Genomic DNA, 19,793 nt, shown 5'->3' with positions numbered 1-19,793 from the left:
CACACTATATATAGTTGCCAATATCACTCCATGTATAGATGTTTGTTATCTACCCATTGTAAGTGCACTTGCACTATCCGACCACCAGGGGAGTCACTCTGGGAGTACGCGAGAGTTTGTACTGGGCTCCTCCCTTGTCTCCGCCCAGGACTCCTCCCCCTGGGACCGATGTATAAAGATCAGTGCCTTAGAGCCAGCCTGCCAGTTCACCTGAAGTTCAACGACGAATAGGCTGGCTATACTGTAAGTGTATTAAAGCCTCTGTTCAGATCCAACTACACGTGTTCGCTGAATTGACGGTTCCATCAATTTAATACACTTAAGAAGCTGCCGAAGTAAAGCATGGAATCCGCTCTAAAACCAGGACGTCTAGAACTCGATCCGCAGGATGCAGAGGCGAAAGAAACCTTCTGCCACTGGCTGAAATGTTTTAAGGCCCACCTGGCCGAGATCAGCACCGCTGAAACTACGGAGGAACAAAAGCTCAGCCTACTGCACGCGAGGGTAAGCCACAGAATTTCTACACAATTAAATCCAGCCGGTTCCTACACCACAGCGCTGGCGATTTTGGACAAAATGTATATTAGGCCCATGAACGAGGTCTTTGCCCGCCATGTGTTCACGCCTCGCCGACAACGGGCTACTGAAACTTTAGCTGAATTTGCACGCGAGTTGAACAATCTCTCAAATGACTGCAATTACCAGGCCGTAACCGCGGCTAAACATAGGGAGCTTGCTGTGCGGGATGTTTTTGTAGCGGGCCTTCGATCTAACTATGTACGTCAGAGACTATTAGAAAATGGGGCCCAGGGCTTAGAGACTACCGTAGAGGCTGCTATCACGATGGAAGTTTCCTTCCGCAGCCTCAACTCGTTTCCCGCGGACCCCGCTAACCCCGCATGGGCCCCCGACCTGAGGACCCTCCAAGCCTGTGCCGCAAGGCCCCCCAGCTATCACGCTGCCACAGCCGGTCCTACTGTCCCAGTCAACTGCTCAAACTATCCAGCTGCTCCATCTAATTACTCAGCTCCCCCAGCCAGCTACTCAGCTCGCCAAACCAGTTATTCAACTGCTCCAGCCTGCCACTATTCAGCTCCCCAAACCAGTTATTCAATTGCTCCAGCCTGCCACTTCTGTGGACAAAGCCAGCACCCGCAGCAGCACTGCTCAGCCCGATCCGCGACCTGCAGCAGCTGCGGGAACAAAGGCCACTATGCTAAAGTGTGCCTCGGCAGAAGGGCCCCAGCCCTCAACACCCCAACAGTCCAAAAGCATCGCCCCCAGCACCAGCAGGCCCGCGGGGCCCTAAACGCTGCGGCCGACGCTCAGGCTCCGCCCCCTCCCGCCACGTGATCCATGGGGGCCACCATCTTGGCAAACCTCCACCATGCGGCCGGCCACGTGCGAATCATGGGGGCCGCCATCTTGGACACCATCTTCATCACCACCCTCCACGGGCATTAGCTGCATCCCCAGACTCAAACAGCTCATCGGAGGAGTACGACCTCCCCAGGCAGTCACCACATGGCCCGCAACTCAGCGCAGTGTTCCTGCATCAAGCTCGCTAGAACGCAGCGGCATCTACTCGACAGGACGCCCGATCGGTAGAATTCGACTCCCCCGGGCACCCACCACGCGGCCCGCAACTCAACACGGTCACCCTCGACCAATCTCGCCCCAAGCATCTGAGAAATTCGATGTTGGAGGTCCAGATCAACGGGTACAACACGTCATGCCTCTTAGACTTCGGGAGCACAGAGAGCTTCATCCACACAGAGCTGGTAAGACGCTGTTCCCTCCCTATTTATCCCGTCAACCAAACTGTCGCCCTCGCTTCGGGCTCCCATTCCATCCAAATCCAAGGCCGCACTACAGTAACGCGAACAATTCGAGGCGCTAGCTATTCCAAATTTAAACTGTATGTCTTGCCCGACCTCTGCGCGCCACTCCTCTTAGGCTTGGATTTCCAATGTAATCTCAAGAGTCTCACCCTCAGCTTCGGCGGGCCCCTGCTCCCACTCACTATCTGCGGCCTCGCCACGCTGCGCATCCCCCCCCCCCCCCTCCTCTCTTCGCCAACCTCACCCCGGATTGCAAACCGGTAGCCACCCGCAGCAGGCGGTACAGCCTGCAGGATAGGGTATTTATCAGAACGGAGGTCCGAAGGCTGCTCAGTGAGGGGATCATAGAGGCCAGTAACAGTCCCTGGAGAGCTCAGGTGGTGGTCGTCAAGAACGGGGAAAAATTCCGCATGGTCGTCGATTATAGCCAGACCATCAATCGCTTTACGCTCCTAAACGTGTATCCCCTCCCCAGAATCGCAGACATGGTAAACCAGATCGCCCAATATCGGCTATTTTCCACGGTGGATCTGAAGTCTACATACCACCAGCTCCCAATCCGTCCGGAGGACCGCCACTACACGGTGTTCGAGGCCGATGGCCGCCTCTTCCATTTCCTCCGGGTTCCCTTCGGCGTCATTAACGGGGTTTCGGTGTTCCAACAAGCAATGGACCAAATGGTCGACCAGTATGGGCTGCGGGCCACGTTTCCGTATCTGGATAATGTTACCATCTGCGGCCATGACCAGCAGGACCACGACGCCAACCTCCACCGTTTTCTCCAGACGGCCCAAAAATGAAACCTTACATATAACAAGGAGAAATGAGTGTTCCGCACAAACAGACTAGCTATCCTCGGCTACGTCGTGGAGAACGGAGTCCTGGGCCCAGACCTGGACCACATGTGCCTCCTCTTAGAACTCCCCCTCCCCCATGGCCCCAAGGCCCTCAAACGGTGCTTGGGGCTCTTTTCGTACTACGCCCAGTGGGTCCCCCAATATGCGGACAAAGCCCGCCCACTCTTCAAGGCCACACTATTTCCCCTGTCTGCTGAGGCGCGCCAAGCCTTCAGCTGCATCAGGGACGACATCGCCAAAGCAGCCATGCGGGCGGTGGATCAATCCACTCCCTTTCAGGTTGAGAGCGACGCCTCAGAGGTAGCGCTAGCAGCCACTTTAAACCAAGCAGGGCGGCCCGTTGCATTTTTTCCCGTACCCTATCCGCTTCAGAACTCCGACACTCCTCAGTCGAGAAGGAAGCACAAGCCATCGTGGAGGCTGTCCGACACTGGAGGCACTACCTCGCAGGTAGGAGGTTCACCCTCATTACCGACCAACGGTCGGTCGCCTTCATGTTCGACAACTTGCAAAGGGGCAAAATTAAAAATGACAAAATTCTTCGGTGAAGGATTGAACTCTCCACCTACAATTACGATATCAAATATCGACCGGGGAAGCTCAACGAGCTCTTGGATGCCCTATCCCGCGGGACATGCGCCAGCGCGCAAATCAGCCGCCAAAAGCCATCCACGATGACCTCTACCACCCGGGGGTCACCCGGCTCACGCACTACATCAGAGCCCGAAACCTGCCTTTCTCCAACGAGGAGGTAAAAGTGGTCACCAGGGACTACCCGATCTGTGCGGAGTGCAAACTGCACTTCTATAGACCAGACAGGGCCCACCTGGTCAAGGCTTCTAGGCCCTTTGAACGCCTTGCGATCGATTTCAAAGGGCCACTCCCCTCCACTAACAAAAACATTTACTTCCTTAACATTATTGACGAGTTCTCCCGCTTTCCATTCGCTATCCCGTGCCCCGATATGACCTCCCACACAGTCATTAGGGCCCTGAAGAGTGTCTTCACCCTGTTCGGTTTCCCCAGCTACGTGCATAGCGACCGGGGTGCGTTCTTTATGAGTGACGAGCTGCGTCAGTACCTGCTCGACAAGGGCATCGCCTCGAGCAGGACTACCAGTTACAACCCCAGGGGGAACGGGCAGGTGGAGAGGGAGAATGCGACGGTCTGGAAGACCGTCCTACTGACCCTCAGGTCCAGGAAGCTCCAAGTTTCCCAATGGCAGGAAGTCCTCCCTGACGCACTCCACGCAATTAGATCCCTTCTGTGCACAGCTACCAACCAAACCCCCCATGAGCGGCTCTTCATTTTTTCCAGGGGCACTACCAAAGGGGCCTCACTTCCGGTGTGGCTGAGGACGCCAGGCCCGGTTCTCCTAAGGAAGCACGTCAGGGCGCACAAGACCAACCCCATTGTTGAAAAGGTGCGCCTGCTTCATTCCAACCCACAGTACACATCTGTTGAGTTCCCGGACAGTCGCCAGGACACAGTATCCCTCCGGGACCTGGCACCCGCTGGATCCAGCCCCCCATCTACCCCCACCGAAGAACTCCTTTCCCCGTTCCCTATGCGGCCATCTCCTTGCACCCCCGATTCTGCGAGCTCACCCCACCAGTCCCAAGCGCCAGCACCAGCCCGCCCCCCGCGCCCCCATTCTCCATTCGACCAAGAGGTGTATGAGGCTCGGACAAGACTCGCCCCAGAGCTGGCAACTGTACCCCAGACCTCGAAGCCCGCCCAGCCACCGCAAGAGGCTGCAACTCCGGTGCTCCGCAGATCAAAATGGACAATTCGTCCACCGGACAGACTGACTCTTTGAGCCATCACCCCCGCCGGACTTGATTTTTTTAACAGGGGGTGAATGTGATTGACACTATATATAGTTGCCAATATCACTCCATGTATATATGTTCGTTATCTACCCATTGTAAGTGCACTTGCACTATCCGACCACCAGGGGGAGTCGCTCTGGGAGTACGCGAGTGTTTGTATTGGGCTCCTCCCTTGGCTCCGCCCAGGACTCCTCCCTCTGGGACCGATGTATAAAGATCAGTGCCTTAGACCCAGCCTGCCAGTTCATCTGAAGTTCAACGACGAATAGGCTGGCTCTATTGTAAGTGTATTAAAGCCTCTGTTCAGATCCAACTACACGTGTTCGCTGAATTGATGGTTCCATCATCCCCCATTGCTTTATGACTGATCCACACACACACACACACACACACACACACACACAACCATTCAAACAGTTTGATTCCCATCCGCCCCCTCCTGCGAGTGCATTCCAGTTTTCCTTATTGGGCTCCAGCTTCCCCATCATCGGACTGCCATAGTTCCTCTTCAACCCCCCTTCCAGCCCCTTTATACCTCATTGTTGCTATGTGTCTGTTACCGTTCGCCAACCCCTTCATGCCCTATTGCCTATTCCCCCCTACCCCCCCCCCCCCCACCCCCCCCCCCCCCCCCCCCCCCCACCCACCCACCCTCCTTGTGCACCCTGCTGAACAGCCACTGCGTACTTTTATCATCCTACAATCAGGAGAAATTAGATGGTTCTGTGGATTTACCTCCCATGGGAAAATGCTGCAAATATAAAAGTTGGAGAATGACGTAGAGGGACTGCTCAGCTGAAACCAGATCCATTTTAATTGCAAAAGGTAATATTACCCAAGTGCTCAGTTGGATTAGGAGTGCTGTAAACTACTGCTGAAATGGAACAATGGCAAAGCACACCTCATTCATACTAATAAAGGGAATGAAACATACCCAAAGCACCAGTTTCACTGTACTGCTCACTGCCAAGGCCAGTGTCATAGCTCCTCTCAGAATCACTGTCATCCTGGTAATGTTAAAATAACAAATAAGCAGTTAATAATGAGAAACGGCCATTTGATCCATCAGAATGAGTGGGTCCCATTAGTGTTCTGTCTTTTGAGAGAAACCCACAACTGCTCTTACCAGAGCATTTTAGTACTTCAAAAAGCACATGTGTGTCTGTGCCTCTGTTTGCATGCCTGCGAGTTTGAGTGTGTGTACCTGTGTGTGTGTATGCCTGCATTTGCGTGTGCCTGTGCCTCTGTGTGTGTGCCGCGGTTTGTGTGCGCCTGCGAGTCTATGTGTGTGTGTATGTGCCTCTGCATGTGTGCCTGCGAGCCTATGTGTGCGTGTGTGTGCGTGTCTGCGAGTCTATGAGTGTGTACCTCTGTGTGCGTGCCTGCACCTCAGTGTGCATATGTGCCTGTGCATGCGCGTGTGCCTGGACCTGTGTGTATGCATGCGTGTGTGTGTGTGGCTCTGCCTCGGTGTGCATTCCTGCGAGTCTATGGGTGTGTGCGCGCCTCTGTGTGCCTGCTTATGTGTATGTCTGCGTGTGTGTGCCTGCCTCGGTGGGTGCCTCTGTGTGCATGTCTACGAGTCTAGGTGTGTGTGCGTGTGTGCCTGTGCGTGTCTGTGTCTCTGTGTGTGTGTATGCCTGCATGTGCCTGTGACCTTGTGTGTGCCAGTGCCTGTGCGTGTGTGTGTGCCTGTGCGTGTGTGTGCCTGTGCGTGTGTGCGTGCCTGCTCCTGTGGCGTGTGCCTCTGTGTGCAGAATGATTGAAAAGAGTAGATGAGGTAAATCATGTGGCTGCATGTTTTATTATAATAATTACAATTATTATAAACTAAAAAACTATAAATCCCTTAATCCAACCAGGGATTTACTTTCTTAGCGTGTCAAAATCAACGATTATTGCTCCATCACCTGCTCTGCCGGATTCCTTCCCAGAACCTTAACACTGCGGAACTCCGCCCCTCCCCCAATTTTCACTCCTTTTATGATTTACAGGCTTTTATAGTCAAACCCGACTTTACCAAACTACTACTTCTTAAAGCACTCGATATTATCTTCTCATCACACCCTTACATTCTAGCATTTTTATGAATTAAAACAATCCTTAAATATATCCAAATTCACTGGACAGTCTTTTTGGACAAATCTTAGGCAACTTTAAAGGCTACATTCTTGCTTGTAGCAATGGCGATTTCAGCATCGTCCATTGCCAGTGCTGGGGAGTCATTCCCATTGCCACAGTATCCTTTACTTCTGTAGCTGTGGTACTGTGGGCCTTGGCCACATACATATTGCTCAATAATATAAGAGGCACACTTGGAGACACAATTCTCAGGGTACCTTCCGCACGCCAATGGTGGTGCTGCTGGAGCTGGCTGGCGTTGTTCTGTCGTTCTCTTTTTTAACTAAGGTCAGGTAATACCCAGTACCCAAATGGTTTTTGAGGAACAGAGAAGAGCCACAGCAGCAGAGTTTTCCATGGGAGATGATGGCAATTCTGTCCCCAAGGAGGTCCGCCTCATCCATGTAATGGGTCGACAATATTATGGTACGGCCTGCAGGGTGACACACCACATCCAAACAAAAATAAGTGCTCTATAAATAGCTACAGGTTAGACTGAGCTGTTAAACTCCTGAAATAATTATAATAATATAATAATCTTTATTGTCATAAGTAGGCTTACATTAACATTGCAATGAAGATTCTGTGAAAATACCCTAGTCGCCACATTCCGGCGTCTGCTTGGGTACACAGAGGTAGAATTCAGAATGTCCAAATTACCTAACTTGGGATTTGTGGGAGGAAACCAGAGAGGAAACAGGAGCACCTGGAGGAAACCCACGCAGATACGGGGAGAACGTGCAGACTCCACACAGACTATGACCCAAGCCGAAATCGAACCTGGGACCCTGGAGCTGTGCAGCAACAGTGCTACCGTGCCGCCCAAGATCAATCCCTGGCCAGGAATAAGTGAGCGGATCTCAGTTTGCATTGCTGCGAGTAGCATTGAAATTGCTCTCAGTAGCTCCAACAATAGGGTTGGGGAGAATTATGACACTGGCACTCCTGCTGATGATATCCAGTGACTCCTGCCAAAAAGGACAACACGGGACTTGGCAATGTCCTCCACAGGCAAATATTCCGGCAACCTGGGAAAAGTACCAAATCCCCCCCCCACCCCAGGAATGGAACCATTTATTTTAGTTCAATGATCATTCGCCTTTGCTTTGGGATAAAAATTGAAAGGATCTACGAAGAATTTGGGATTAAAACTTGGCTTGGGCGAACTGTGGTTACTGGACAGTTACTGGAAAAGCCTTGGTCGCAGGAGCAACTGTGAAGGAACCTGTCGAGTTAGGGAGAGAGGAGACCGAGGGACTGGAGAAGGGGGAAAAGACTCAATAGAGGGAAATAAGCTGCAGGCGACCAGAAGCTTGCCCATTGCGAAACCACAGTCTTCCTAGCTTTAAACTAAATGGCCACAACTCCTTGCAATTTGTTGTAAAAAGTCGACATCAGCAACTTAGGCACAGAAAAGCGAAATGTTTGCAAGCAGAGAGGATGCACTGATTTATTTTGGATCTAACCATGCTCTAAATCAGCTATTAATCTGACCAAGACGTTAATGGTCACTCGGTGTCTGACTCACCTTTCCTGTATTTAAGCAGGAGCTCCCATATGCCTCGGCGGGAGTAAGGATCAACGCCAGCAGTTGGTTCATCTAAAATAACAACCTTTGACCCACCAACAAATGCGATGGCGACGGAAAGCTTTCGTTGCATGCCACCTTAGAATACATAAATAGAGTATTTACACATTGAGGCCGAGAAAAAAAAGTATGGCAACCTCCTACACAGAGGGATGTGAAGAATTGGCTCCTCACCCGAGAGATTTTTTGTTTGCTCCCGACGTTTGTGCACCAGATCCACGTCGTCAATCATCAGCTTAATTTCTTCATTTACCTCCTCCTCAGTCAGCCCTTTCAGCCTTCCATAAAACCAGATGTGCTCCTCTACAGTCAGTCTAAAAATTCAGTTTAACAATTACGAACATTAGGTTATTGAGAGATTTACTCCTGTCTATATTGGCCTTTTATAGGATTTGCAAAAACTGAACCCTCTTACTTTTCCAATCAGACATCAAACCTCTGCTATTGAAGTTGTGTATTTCTTACTGCTTGCTGGCCAAGAACCCTGCTTTGCATAGAGACAATGGCCGCGATTTCAGTGAAAGGTTACGAAGTGTCATTTGTGGTAGTTTTTATTGGTAGTTTACCACCAGCTCTGCTGGCGAGTTCCCCAACCCTATCTAAACACACTTAGTCACTCTATTAGGCCCTAGGAGTTTATCACCAGTTTAGCCCGTACTTGGGGCCTGATCTAAATAATTAGAACAGAGTCCCATAGTGAGCGTGTTAAGCCTCACGTTTCCTGGCGTTACCCCGCTATTTGATGGCCATCCTGTTAGATACTGGGCTTTAGCGGGGAATGGGTGCCCGAGGCTGCACTCAGCCCCGTTTTCTGCACCAAGAATCTCCACTCGCTGGAACTCCTCAATGCAGTGAGAGATCGGGACTCCATTTATAAATGGCTTCATGATCTCTCGAGCTCCCAACGTGATCCCAGAACACCCCCCCCCATGCCCTAGCACACTATAAGGGGGCTCCTGGGACCCTCGGGACCCACCCCCATCCCGGGACCCTCCTGCCCAGAGCGCAAACCCCTGGGGGCCTCTGATCCCCTGGGAGACCCCCACAAATGCCGTTCCACGACTTCCGGCGGCAGCAATGCGGAGCTAAGCCGCACATTCGGCAGCTCCCGCTGAGAACGGACTTTGGGGCTCTTTTCAGGGCCCCCAACGGAGCTGAGGCAGCAAATCCCGACGTGGGAAGAGGTCAGGAGTCGACCCCAACGGTCCTATGGTCCGGACCAAGAGTGGGGTAAGGAGAAAACCGGAGAAAGCACCCCTGAAAAAGCGGGGGAAGGAAGACAAAATGGCGGCCGGCGGAGGCCTTGAGGAGCTGAGGAGGTGGGTTCAGGAGCAGCAGGCGACTCTGCTGCGCTGCTTCCAGGAGCTGAAGTTGGAGCTGCTGGAGTCGCTGAAGGTAACCAACAGGGAGCTGATGGAGACGCAGACAGCCCAGGGGGCTGCGATCCGGGAACTGCAGCAGCAGGCCTCCGAAAGGGAGGATGAGGCCGTGGCCGTGGCGGGGAAGGTGGAGATGCACGAGGCGCTCCATAAAAGATGGCAGGAGCGGTTCAAGGAGCTGGACAACCGGTCGAGGAGGAAGAATTTGCGGATCCTGGGCCTCACGGAGGGGCTGGAGGGGTCGGACCTAGCGGCCTATGTGGCGGTTATGTTAAACTCGCTGATGGGGGCTGGGTCCTTCAAGGGGCCCCTGGAGTTAGAGGGGGCCCACAGAATTCTGGCTAGGAGGCCCAAGCCGAACGAGCCGCCGCGGGCGGTGTTGGTGCGGTTTCATCGGTTCGTGGATCGTGAGTGTGTGCTCCGGTGGGCCAAGAAGGAGCGGAGCAGCAAGTGGGAGAACACGGAGGTGCGGATCTTCCAGGACTGGAGTGCGAAGGTGGCGAGGCGGAGGGCTGGGTTTAATCGGACGAAGGCAGTGCTCCATAGACGGAGTGTGAAGTTCGGCATGTTGCAGCCGGCGCATCTGTGGGTCACCTATAAGGACCGGCACCATTATTTTGAGTCCTCGGAGGAGGCGTGGGCCTTTGTGCAGGCCGAGAAATTGGACTCAAACTGAGGGTCTAAGATGGGGGATGCTGTATAATACTGTATTTGTATTTGCTTGGTTTAATGCAAGATGTGGGTTGGCCTTAGGGTGGGGTGATGTCGATTTGTCTTTTCTATATGGGTTTTTCTGCAGGGGTCGGGTGGACGGGTTCGGGCAGAGGGGTAAACGGGGAGTTCGGGGAGCTGGTGGGGGGGACTGACAATGGGAGTAGCCCTGGAGGAGGCGGGGCCGGGCAGGGCGAAAGCGCGGGCTTTCTGCGGGTTTCCCGCGCTGGGAGATGGTGGGGGTGGGGTCAGGGCTGAGAAGCGCGGGTCGTTGCTGGCTGTTTTCTTTTTCCGCGCAAGAGCGGGGGGGGCGGGAGTCGCCGGGGTCAGTAGAAGTTAGCTGGCTCACGGGAGTGCTATGGAGGGAGGGGTGCGGCTAGGAGGGGTCCTAGCCTGGGGGGGCGGGGGGGGGGGGTACCGGGTTGCTGCTGAAACGGTCAGGAAGAAGCTGGAGGACGCAGGGGGTGCTGGAGGGGGGGGGGGGGGGGGGGGGAGTTGCCGCCGTGGGAAACTGGCAGAGCGGGGGACGGCTAATCGGCAGGGGAGGGGGACAGGTAGCCCTCTGATCCGGCTGATAACCTGGAATGTGAGGGGGCTGAATGGGCCGGTCAAACGGGCCCGGGTATTTGCGCACCTGAAGGCGGATGTGGCCATGCTCCAGGAGACACACCTGAGAGTGGTGGACCAGGTTCGGCTGAGGAAGGGATGGGTGGGCCAAGTATTTCACTCAGGGCTGGATGAGATGAGTAGGGAGGTGGCGATCCTGAGGCGTTAAATGAGGTGGCTGACAGTGGCGGGAGATATGTGATGGTGAGTGGTAAGCTGTAGGGGGAGCGGGTGGTGTTGGTGAATGTTTACGCCCCAAATTGGGACGATGCGGGGTTTATGCGGCGTATGTTGGGCCGCATTCCGGACGTGGAGGTGGGGGGCCTGATCATGGGGGGGGGACTTCAGCACGGTGCTGGATCCCCTATTGGATCGATCCAAGTCCCGGAGAGGTAGGAGGCCGGCGGGGGCTAAGGTGCTGAGGGGATTTATGGACCAGATTTTGGGGGGGGGGGGGGGGGGGGGATCCCTGGAGGTTTGCGAGGCCAAGGGCCAGGGAATACTCGTTTTTCTCCCACGTACATAAGGCCTACTCGAGGATTGATTTTTTTGTCCTGAGTAGGGGGTTGGTTTCGAGGGTGGAGAATGCGGAATACTCCGCCATTGCCATTTCAGATCATGCCCCGCACTGGGTGGACCTCGGGCTGGGGGAAGAGAGGGACCAACGTCCGCTCTGGCACTTGGAGGTGGGGCTGCTGGCAGATGAGGAGGTGGCCGAGACGGTTCGGGGGTGTATCGAGAGGTACCTTGAGGCCAATGACAACGGGGAGGTCCGAGTGGGGATGGTCTGGGAGGCATTGAAGGCGGTGATGAGGGGGGAATTGATCTCCATTCGAACCCATAGGGAGAGGGGGGAGCAGAGAGAGAGGGAGAGACTGATAGGGGAGATGGTGCGGGTGGATAGGAGATATGCGGAGGCTCCAGAGGAGGGATTGCTGGGGGAGAGGCGTAGCCTTCAGGCCAGATTCGACCTATTGACTACCAGAAAGGCGGAAGCTCAGTGGTGGAAAGCACAGGGGGCGGTGTATGAATACGGGGAGAAGGCGAGCAGGATGCGGGCACACCAGCTCCGAAAGCAGGACGCGGCCAGGGAGATTGGGGGAGTGACGGATAAGGCTGGGAAGGTGGTGCGGAGGGGAGTAGATGTTAATGGGGTCTTCAGAGACTTCTATGGGGAACTGTACCGGTCGGAGCCCCCGGTGGAGGGGGGTGGAATGGGGCGCTTCTTGGACAAGCTGCGATTCCCGAGGGTGGAGGAGGAGCAGGTGAAGGGACTGGGGGTGCCGATCGAGCTGGAGGAGGTGGTCAAAGGGATAGGGAGCACGCATCTTGCCAGTCGGGGGCCGTTGGCAGCGGCCCCCCCCCCCCCAGCGATTCTCCTCTCCGCAATGGGCCAAACAGCCGCCCGTTTTCAGCCAGTCCCGCCGGCGTGGATTAGACAAGGTCCGTACCGGCGGGACCTGGCTCTGCAGCAGCCTACTGAATCCTCCGGGGAGCGCGGGGGGATCCGGCCCCATGGTCTGCTGGCCCGCGATCGGGGCCCACCGATCTGCAGGAGGGCCTGTGCCGAGGGGGCACTCTTTCCCTTTGCGCCAGCCGCTGTAAATCTCCGCCATGGTCGGCACAGAGAATAAACCCCCTGCGCATGCGCAGGGATCACGCCAGCGGTTCTTCGCATGCGCCAGAACACACTGGCGCTCCTGCGGATGTGCCAACTCGTACCGGCCGGCGGAGGCTCTTCGGCGCCGGTTGGCACGGCGCCAACCCTGCCAGCGCCAGCCTAGCCCCCCGAAGGTGCGGAGAATTCCGCACCTTCCGGGCGGCCCGACGTCGGAGTGGTTCACGCCACTCCTCGGCGCTGGTACGGCCTGCTGGATACCGGAGAATCCCGGCCCTTATTTTCTTTTTAAAAAAGGTACTTACATGTCAAAAAGTACGTTGTGCTGTGGACACATCCCCAGTGACTTTCTGATTGCATCCATCTCAGTGAAGATATTTCTGCCCAGAATATAGGCTGTCCCAGAGGTGGGTGGGAACAATCCAGTCAGGATAGACCTTGCAGGAAATAATAAACATCATTTCAGACTACTGCACACTGATGTAGAAAGAGAAACCAATCAGAAACGGGGAAGAGAAAATGGCGTACTTACACAGCCAATACATCTGGCAAGCGAAAAGCCATATTTAATGTTTCAAATGCAAACCATGGATCAGAATTGGTCACGGTAAAGTCAGAAACACTATTCTATCTTCTTCCAGGGTAATTTCCTCAGGTCTGCCTTTAAAAATACCAGAAGCCCAGCTGTCCCTCTTGTTGCTCTTCCCCTTCCAAATTTACCTATTGGGTTTTCCCATTCACATTCCATTGCTCGTTCGAGACATGCTTAGCTCTTTTGCCTTCCAATCTCTTTGCTGCCGAGTGAAAATAACCTTTAACTGATCCCCTTGCATCTTGTGCATCCTAGTGAAAGGTCCCACTTGAAACCACCAGGTTCCGATTGAACTACGGGGCATTTTTGTCCTGCAGATGTAGGCTCATCTCATTTATTAACATTCGCAGCCGAGTCAGGTTGTGAATTCGTATATTATTCTCGATCTTGAGCCTGCAGACAAAGCTAACACTGCAACACTGTTCCCGTGGCAGGATTTAGAAAAAAAAAGAGCAAGGAGTTCTCCTAGTGTCTGGATTCACATTCCTTCCTTAAACAAAACCACCGATAAATTAGGGGCTGTTTAGCTCACAGGGCTAATCGCTGGCTTTGAAAGCAGACCAAGGCAAGCCAGCAGCACGGTTCGATTCCCGTAACAGCCTCCCCAAACAGGCGCTGGAATGTGGCGACTAGGGGCTTTTCACAGTAACTTCATTTGAAGCCTACTCGTGACAATAAGCGATTTTCATTTCATTCATAAACTAATCAATTATTCAAGGATGATGGGAAAGACAAGAACATCAAATGTGGAGATAGCTCTAGCTGCAGAGCTAGCATCAACACAAGAGTGATAGGCTGAATGGTTTTGTTCAGTGGTGCAAATGTTCTAATGTGACTGGTGTTTGTAATAATTTGTTGTGTGAAGAGTTGACACATTTACAGTGCAGGTTGAGGTGATTCATTGGCTGTGCAGCTCTTCTGAGGTACAAGCCACAATATAAAGATGTGTTTGCTTTAATTCTCGAGTTTTTCTTTTTCCCTCGAAGCGAGGAGGATGATGATTGGAGTTTTTTTGGGCTGCAGCTACCATATGTTCTGGCTGACCAGGAAATTCTCCTCTTCTTACTGCCTGCCACAGGCAAATAGGTCGGATTTAGAGGTCAACAGCTCAGCCACGTCATTAAACATCCAAATCCTGGAGAACTCTATCATGGAGCTTCCAGCTGAGAGACAAACACCACCCACTGCGCCACGAGACCTCCACTGCAAAAGAACTACCTCACACACGAGACGATCATGATTATCCAATAAGGGTTAAAAGGAGTGATTTGTAGTGGTGCAGTTTAGCACAAAATCCTACACTTAACAATGAAGAGAGATTCAAAGTTCCAGAGGCAAAGAATACCAGAATCACTGGGTCGGAATGTAATACATCATTTGATCAATTGTTCCAAAAATGTAATTCTTTCATAATGCCTCTATTTTGAAAGGGAGCCAGGATACGGAGAGGTTTCAAAGGAAAGGTTGAGCACACTCTTCCCCTGATCGAAGGACATTAGCTGGCCAAGCTCATCCCTGTTAGAGTGCAGCATTTATAACCGTAATTTGTCAATGAATCACATTTGATGTTTGTTTTGTACTCTGTTCCAAAAGTGAGATAATTTTTCATGAGCAGGCAGATGAGTGCGGGGGGGGGGGGGGGGGGGGGGGGGTTGGGGGGAATGAAATAGAGAAAACGCAGAGCAGAAGGCAGGGGAGAAAAATGGGGGATAGAAAGATGGAATTGAGAGCAAGGAGGCAGGGGGCAAAGGAGCTAAGGTGGAGCAGCAGGGAAGGCGGGGGGGGGGGGGGCACAAGAAAGGTCAAAAGCTGGTAGTAAGGGAGATGAGCAGGGGGTGGGAAAGGGTAATAGGTGATGAGGAAGAGGAGGAGAGGGGAAAAGAGAGAACAGGAGAAGTTAAGATTGGATGCGTAATAAATGCTGGTCTAGCCAGCGATACCCACGTCCCATGCATGAATAAAAAAAATGAGAATTCAGGATAGGCAGCAAAGAAAGAAAGAGACTAAAAGAGAAATATGCCAAAGAAGTGGCCAACAGAGCAGTCAGGAGCACATATGCAACTATGAAGGCAGATGTGACTCCTCCTTCTGTACCAAGTTATGTAATTCCGTTTGACATTTCCCCAACTTGCTTGGTCAGGACTGCTCCATCAGAAGCTGACAACATCAGTGTTTGAGCTTGCATGGCTAATTCATAATTCTCAATAATATATCTGCAAAACTGCAATACATGCATTATATTTTGTGGTATAACAGTGCTGGTTCGAAAATTGTAATATCATAATGCTTATTTAATAGTGAAAACTGCTGACCAGGCAAGACATCCCCTACCGACACATCCCAATCAATATCTACCCACTCGTCAAACAAGTCTTACATGGTAGTTGTTTTTCCAGCTCCATTGTGCCCCAAGAATGAGGTGATCTGCCCCTCATAGAAATTGAGGCTAAGTCCATTAACAGCCACTTTCTTTCCGTAAACCTTCACTAGTTTCTGGATGGACACACCCAACTTGAAGTGAGTTGGTTCCTTCTCCAGATGAACTGGGGGGAGAAAAACGTACAAGGAAGATGTTCCTAAATGTTAACTATGTAAAATGACCATCAGAACACCAGTCAAACAGCAGCAAGATGACACAAACTTAAAAACATGCAAAATAAAGACAAAAATTGCTGGAAAAGTTTAGCAGATCCAGCAGCATCTGTGGACAGAGAAACAAGAGTTTAAAAATAAATAAATTTACAGGACCCAATAATTTTCTTTCCCCAATTAAGGGGCAATTTAGGATGGCCAATTGTTTAGATTGCGTGGGTGAGACCTTGACAGTGTGAGGTCTCCACTGTGTCACCGTGCCACCCACCAAGTGTGGTGGTATGATTTGCATAGCTGTCTGTCATTGGTGCAGAACACCGGCTTACCATTGGCCCTGGTCGGTCATGTGCCTCTCGACCAATTGGTTGAGACCAGTCATGTGACGGCTCTCTGATTGGTCGAGAGGCTGAGTTAACCACGCCTCCATACCGAGGTATAAATAGTCAGAATGCCCGGCGGTCGTCCATTTATTGTATTCGACCGCAGGGCTAAGTTCTAGCTTATTAAAGCCTAACTTTTGTACAGCAACTCGTCTCGCGTTCAATTGATGGCTCATCACCAAGAAACAAGAGTTAATGTTTCAAGTACAAGATGACTCCAATATGACTCCAAAGAAGAGTCGCATTGGACTCAAAACAAACAAGTGGCCGTCCATTTAAAACTGAGGCGCGTAGAAATTTCTTCTTGTAGAGGATGGTGAATCTCTGGAATTCTCTGCCCTGGATGGTGGTGGGGGCTGGATCATTAAAAATATTTAAAGTGGAGGTGGATAAATATTTGATAGATCGAGGAATAGAGGGCTATGGGGAAATGGCACAGAAAAGGTGTTGAGGCCGGCCTACATCAGCCATGGTCGTATTGAATGGAGGGGGAGGTTTGAAGGGCCCGGTGGCCTACTCCTGCTTCTATTTCTTGTGTTTTTGTTAACTCTTTCCCTCTCTATAGATACTGGCAGACCTGCCGAACTTTTCCAACACTGTTTATATTTCAAATCGCCAGGATCCGCAGTATTATTCTTTTAGACCATAAGACATAGGAGCAGAATTAGGCCACTCGGCTCATCGAGTCTTCTCCGCCATTCAATCATGGCTGATATTTTCTCATCCCCATTCTCCTGCCTTCTCCCCATAACCCTTTATTAATCAAGAACCTATCTATCTCTGTCTTAAAGACACTTAGTGATTTGGCCTCCACAGTCTTCTGCGGCAAAGAGTTCCACAGATTCACCACCCACTGGCTGAAGAAATTCCTCCTCATCTCTGTTTTAAAGGATCATCCCTTTATTCTGAGATGGTATCCTCTGGTTCTAGTTTTTGCTACAAGTGGAAACATCCTCTCCACATCCACTCTATCCAGGCCTTGCAGTTCAATAAGATTCCCCCCTCATCCTTCTAAACTCCAACGAGTACAGACCCAGAGTCCTCAACCGTTCCTCATACGGCAAGTTCTTCATTCCAGGGATCATTCTTGTGAACCTCCTCTGGACCCTTTCCAAGGCCAACACATCGTTTCTTAGATACGGGGCCCAAAACTGCACACAGTACTCCTAAATGGGGTCCGACCAGAGCCTTATACACACTCAGATGTACATCCTTTTGGGCAGCACGGTGGCGCAGTGGGTTAGCCCTGTTGCCTCACGGCACTGAGGACCTGGGTTTGATCCCGGCTCCACACTGTCAGTGTGGAGTTTGCACATTCTCCCTGTGTCTGCATGGGTCTCACCTCCACAACCCAAAGATGTGCAGGATAAGTGAATTGGCCATGCTAAATTGCCCCTTAATTGGAAAAAGAATTGAGTACTCTAAATTTATTTTTGAAAACGTGCTGCTTTTGCTCAGCCATTTTAAACTAATCACATGGGAGTTGTTGATCAAGCAGTTATTGGTAGAGGGTAATAGGGGAACTTCCTTCATTGGATATTGGAACTAAATGATACTAATATCAACATATTCTTTGTCTCCCTTCTGCTCCCACGTCACCTAATACTTCAAGATGGATAGGTGGATTGGGCCTGAAATTCACACCAGTTTTATTTTAGAATTGGGAGGCAAGTTGACCACTCTGCTTGCCAGAAACAGCAGCAATGTCGGTTGTACACATCTATGGCAAAACGCTAGTCCTGAAAGGTGATAGCCCAATTGTCCAATGTCTCACCCAGCCCTCCTAATCCACTCAATAGTCTGAATAAGTCACGTTTGCATCTCAGATGTGTTATGCAGATTATGTTTTTTGGAATATAAGGAACAAAAGTAAAATACTGCAGCTACTGGAAATTTGAATTAAAAACAGAAAATGCTGGAAATGCTCAGGAGGTCAGGCATAGAAAAACAGAGCTAATGGTTGGATTTTCGTTTTTGCAAGCCAGGATTCCCGACCCCATTCCTGGCTGTCTGATTTGTCAGCAGTACCTGTAAAGAGTGCAGGTTGGTTGGTTCCCATCAAAAGCTTGCATCTGGCATGCCCAACCTTGTCGGCCCCATTTCAGAGATAGGCATGTCCAACGTCTCCGTAATTTTCATGGAGTTGGGCCAGGTTTGTCAAAAGAATTGTGGTTCACAGCCCCTCAGGAGGGGTTGTGAGCTCTTGTTTTCTTCAGAGGACCTTTTAAATGTAGGTTTAAGCCCCTTGTGAAGATATGCACTCCCCCATAACTCGTGTCCTATAGGCCAAGCTATACCTTTCCACCCATTCCCTATAGCCCCTCATACTCCAAATGCCATGCACACATAATGAGGTTTGACTCAGAGTCCAGGCAACCATTATTCTTACTGAAACACCCGAGCCCCAGAGAAAACTTTACTCGATTGGAGGCTCAGGCTCTCTAATCTCTGCAGTTAATTGCACAATAGTTATTTATACAAGGTTTCAAGGGCGTCCAGTCATTACTGGTACTTTAAAGGATTGAGATTATAGACACTTTTATTGTCTTCTAGTGAAGTTACTTTTTTTAAATTAGAAAGTTATGAATTAATTTTTTTTTTTTAAAAAGCTACTACACCACAGGTTTTATTCGATCTATAGAGTATATAATGGGTCAATGGGTATATAAATGCCATACCTTAACTTTGGAGGCATGAGGAACCATAAGGGATAGGAAGGGCAGAGTTTGGCATTGAGAGAATGAAGGGCCTGTAGGGGTGGGGGAAGGGCATGAGTTAGCATGGAAGGGAAAAAGGGGAGTGTGTGCGGGGTGAGGGCTAGAGGGTCTTTGTGTTTTTATTTTAACTGGGACAATGTCCCACAGCACCGAGATGGACTTTTTAAACATACTTCCTCTGCACCTGGCTGCCCAAAACTTTTACCCTGGTCAACTAGCCCATACTGAGGCACCCACCAATCTAGCAACCCTCCCCTTGGCAATGAAGATCCCACAATTGTGGCCACTTTCTCCAGAGGTGTGCAGGCTGAGCCATGAATTTTCCCAATTCCCGCTATCCACCTCGAGGATGAAAATCCCAGGCCAACATTTCAGTTCATGATCTTTCATCAGATTGCGGATGATCTTAAAAACTACTGGAGATGTACAAAAATATCAAATCCCAAATTGTGGATCTGAGCTATTTGGATCTGAAACCCTTACCTTTGTTGGTGCTACTGTTATCGGAGAGTTCACACAGATCCTCATTACAGTAGAACTCTCCACACCAGTAACTCCTGAGGACAGGAAAATACCAGGGTTTGGGAATTCCAAATTGGCCTGCAAGACAAAATCAAGTAATCAAAATGGGACCAGAATCTTCCACACCTGATTAACAACTAATTCATTTTGTGTAGCATTCTACATCCAGAAAGGTGCCTCAAAGCGCTTTACAATAGGGAGAAAAAAGTGAGGGGAGTGGGAATTGAGAGAGAATCAAAGTGAATGAGTTCTGATGAGAAACTTCAAAAGTAGAAAGAAAGGCAACAAGGGAGAAGGAAATGTACAGGAACGAACATGCATTTGTAATGTAAGTTTCAACATGCTCAGCCAATGAATTACGATGGAAGTGATTTCCCGCTGGCGTGAAAGGCCTGGCAGGATGCTGGCAGACAGCTGTTTTCATGAACATTCATGAG

The 19,793-nt window shown here is 51.0% G+C and overlaps 1 protein-coding gene across 3 annotated transcripts in view; it reads right to left on the bottom strand.

Moving 5' to 3' along the window:
- Nucleotides 1–19,793, bottom strand: part of LOC119952956 (phospholipid-transporting ATPase ABCA1-like) — a 216,373-nt gene that overhangs the window by 75,635 nt on the left and 120,945 nt on the right. For all 3 annotated transcript variants that reach the window (XM_038776597.1, XM_038776599.1, XM_038776598.1), the window contains exons 18-24: nt 19,318–19,434; nt 15,523–15,688; nt 12,859–12,990; nt 8,414–8,553; nt 8,180–8,317; nt 6,870–7,084; nt 5,465–5,537 (exon numbers count right to left, since the gene is read on the bottom strand). In XM_038776597.1, coding sequence (XP_038632525.1) covers nt 5,465–5,537; nt 6,870–7,084; nt 8,180–8,317; nt 8,414–8,553; nt 12,859–12,990; nt 15,523–15,688; nt 19,318–19,434 — 981 coding nt within the window. The remainder of the gene's footprint in view (nt 1–5,464; nt 5,538–6,869; nt 7,085–8,179; nt 8,318–8,413; nt 8,554–12,858; nt 12,991–15,522; nt 15,689–19,317; nt 19,435–19,793) is intronic.

The sequence above is a fragment of the Scyliorhinus canicula genome, chromosome 18 (assembly GCF_902713615.1).
Source record: "Scyliorhinus canicula chromosome 18, sScyCan1.1, whole genome shotgun sequence".
NCBI lineage: Eukaryota > Metazoa > Chordata > Chondrichthyes > Carcharhiniformes > Scyliorhinidae > Scyliorhinus > Scyliorhinus canicula.
Note: the sequence above shows the minus strand (reverse complement) of the source record. Positions and strands in the feature narration are given on the sequence as shown.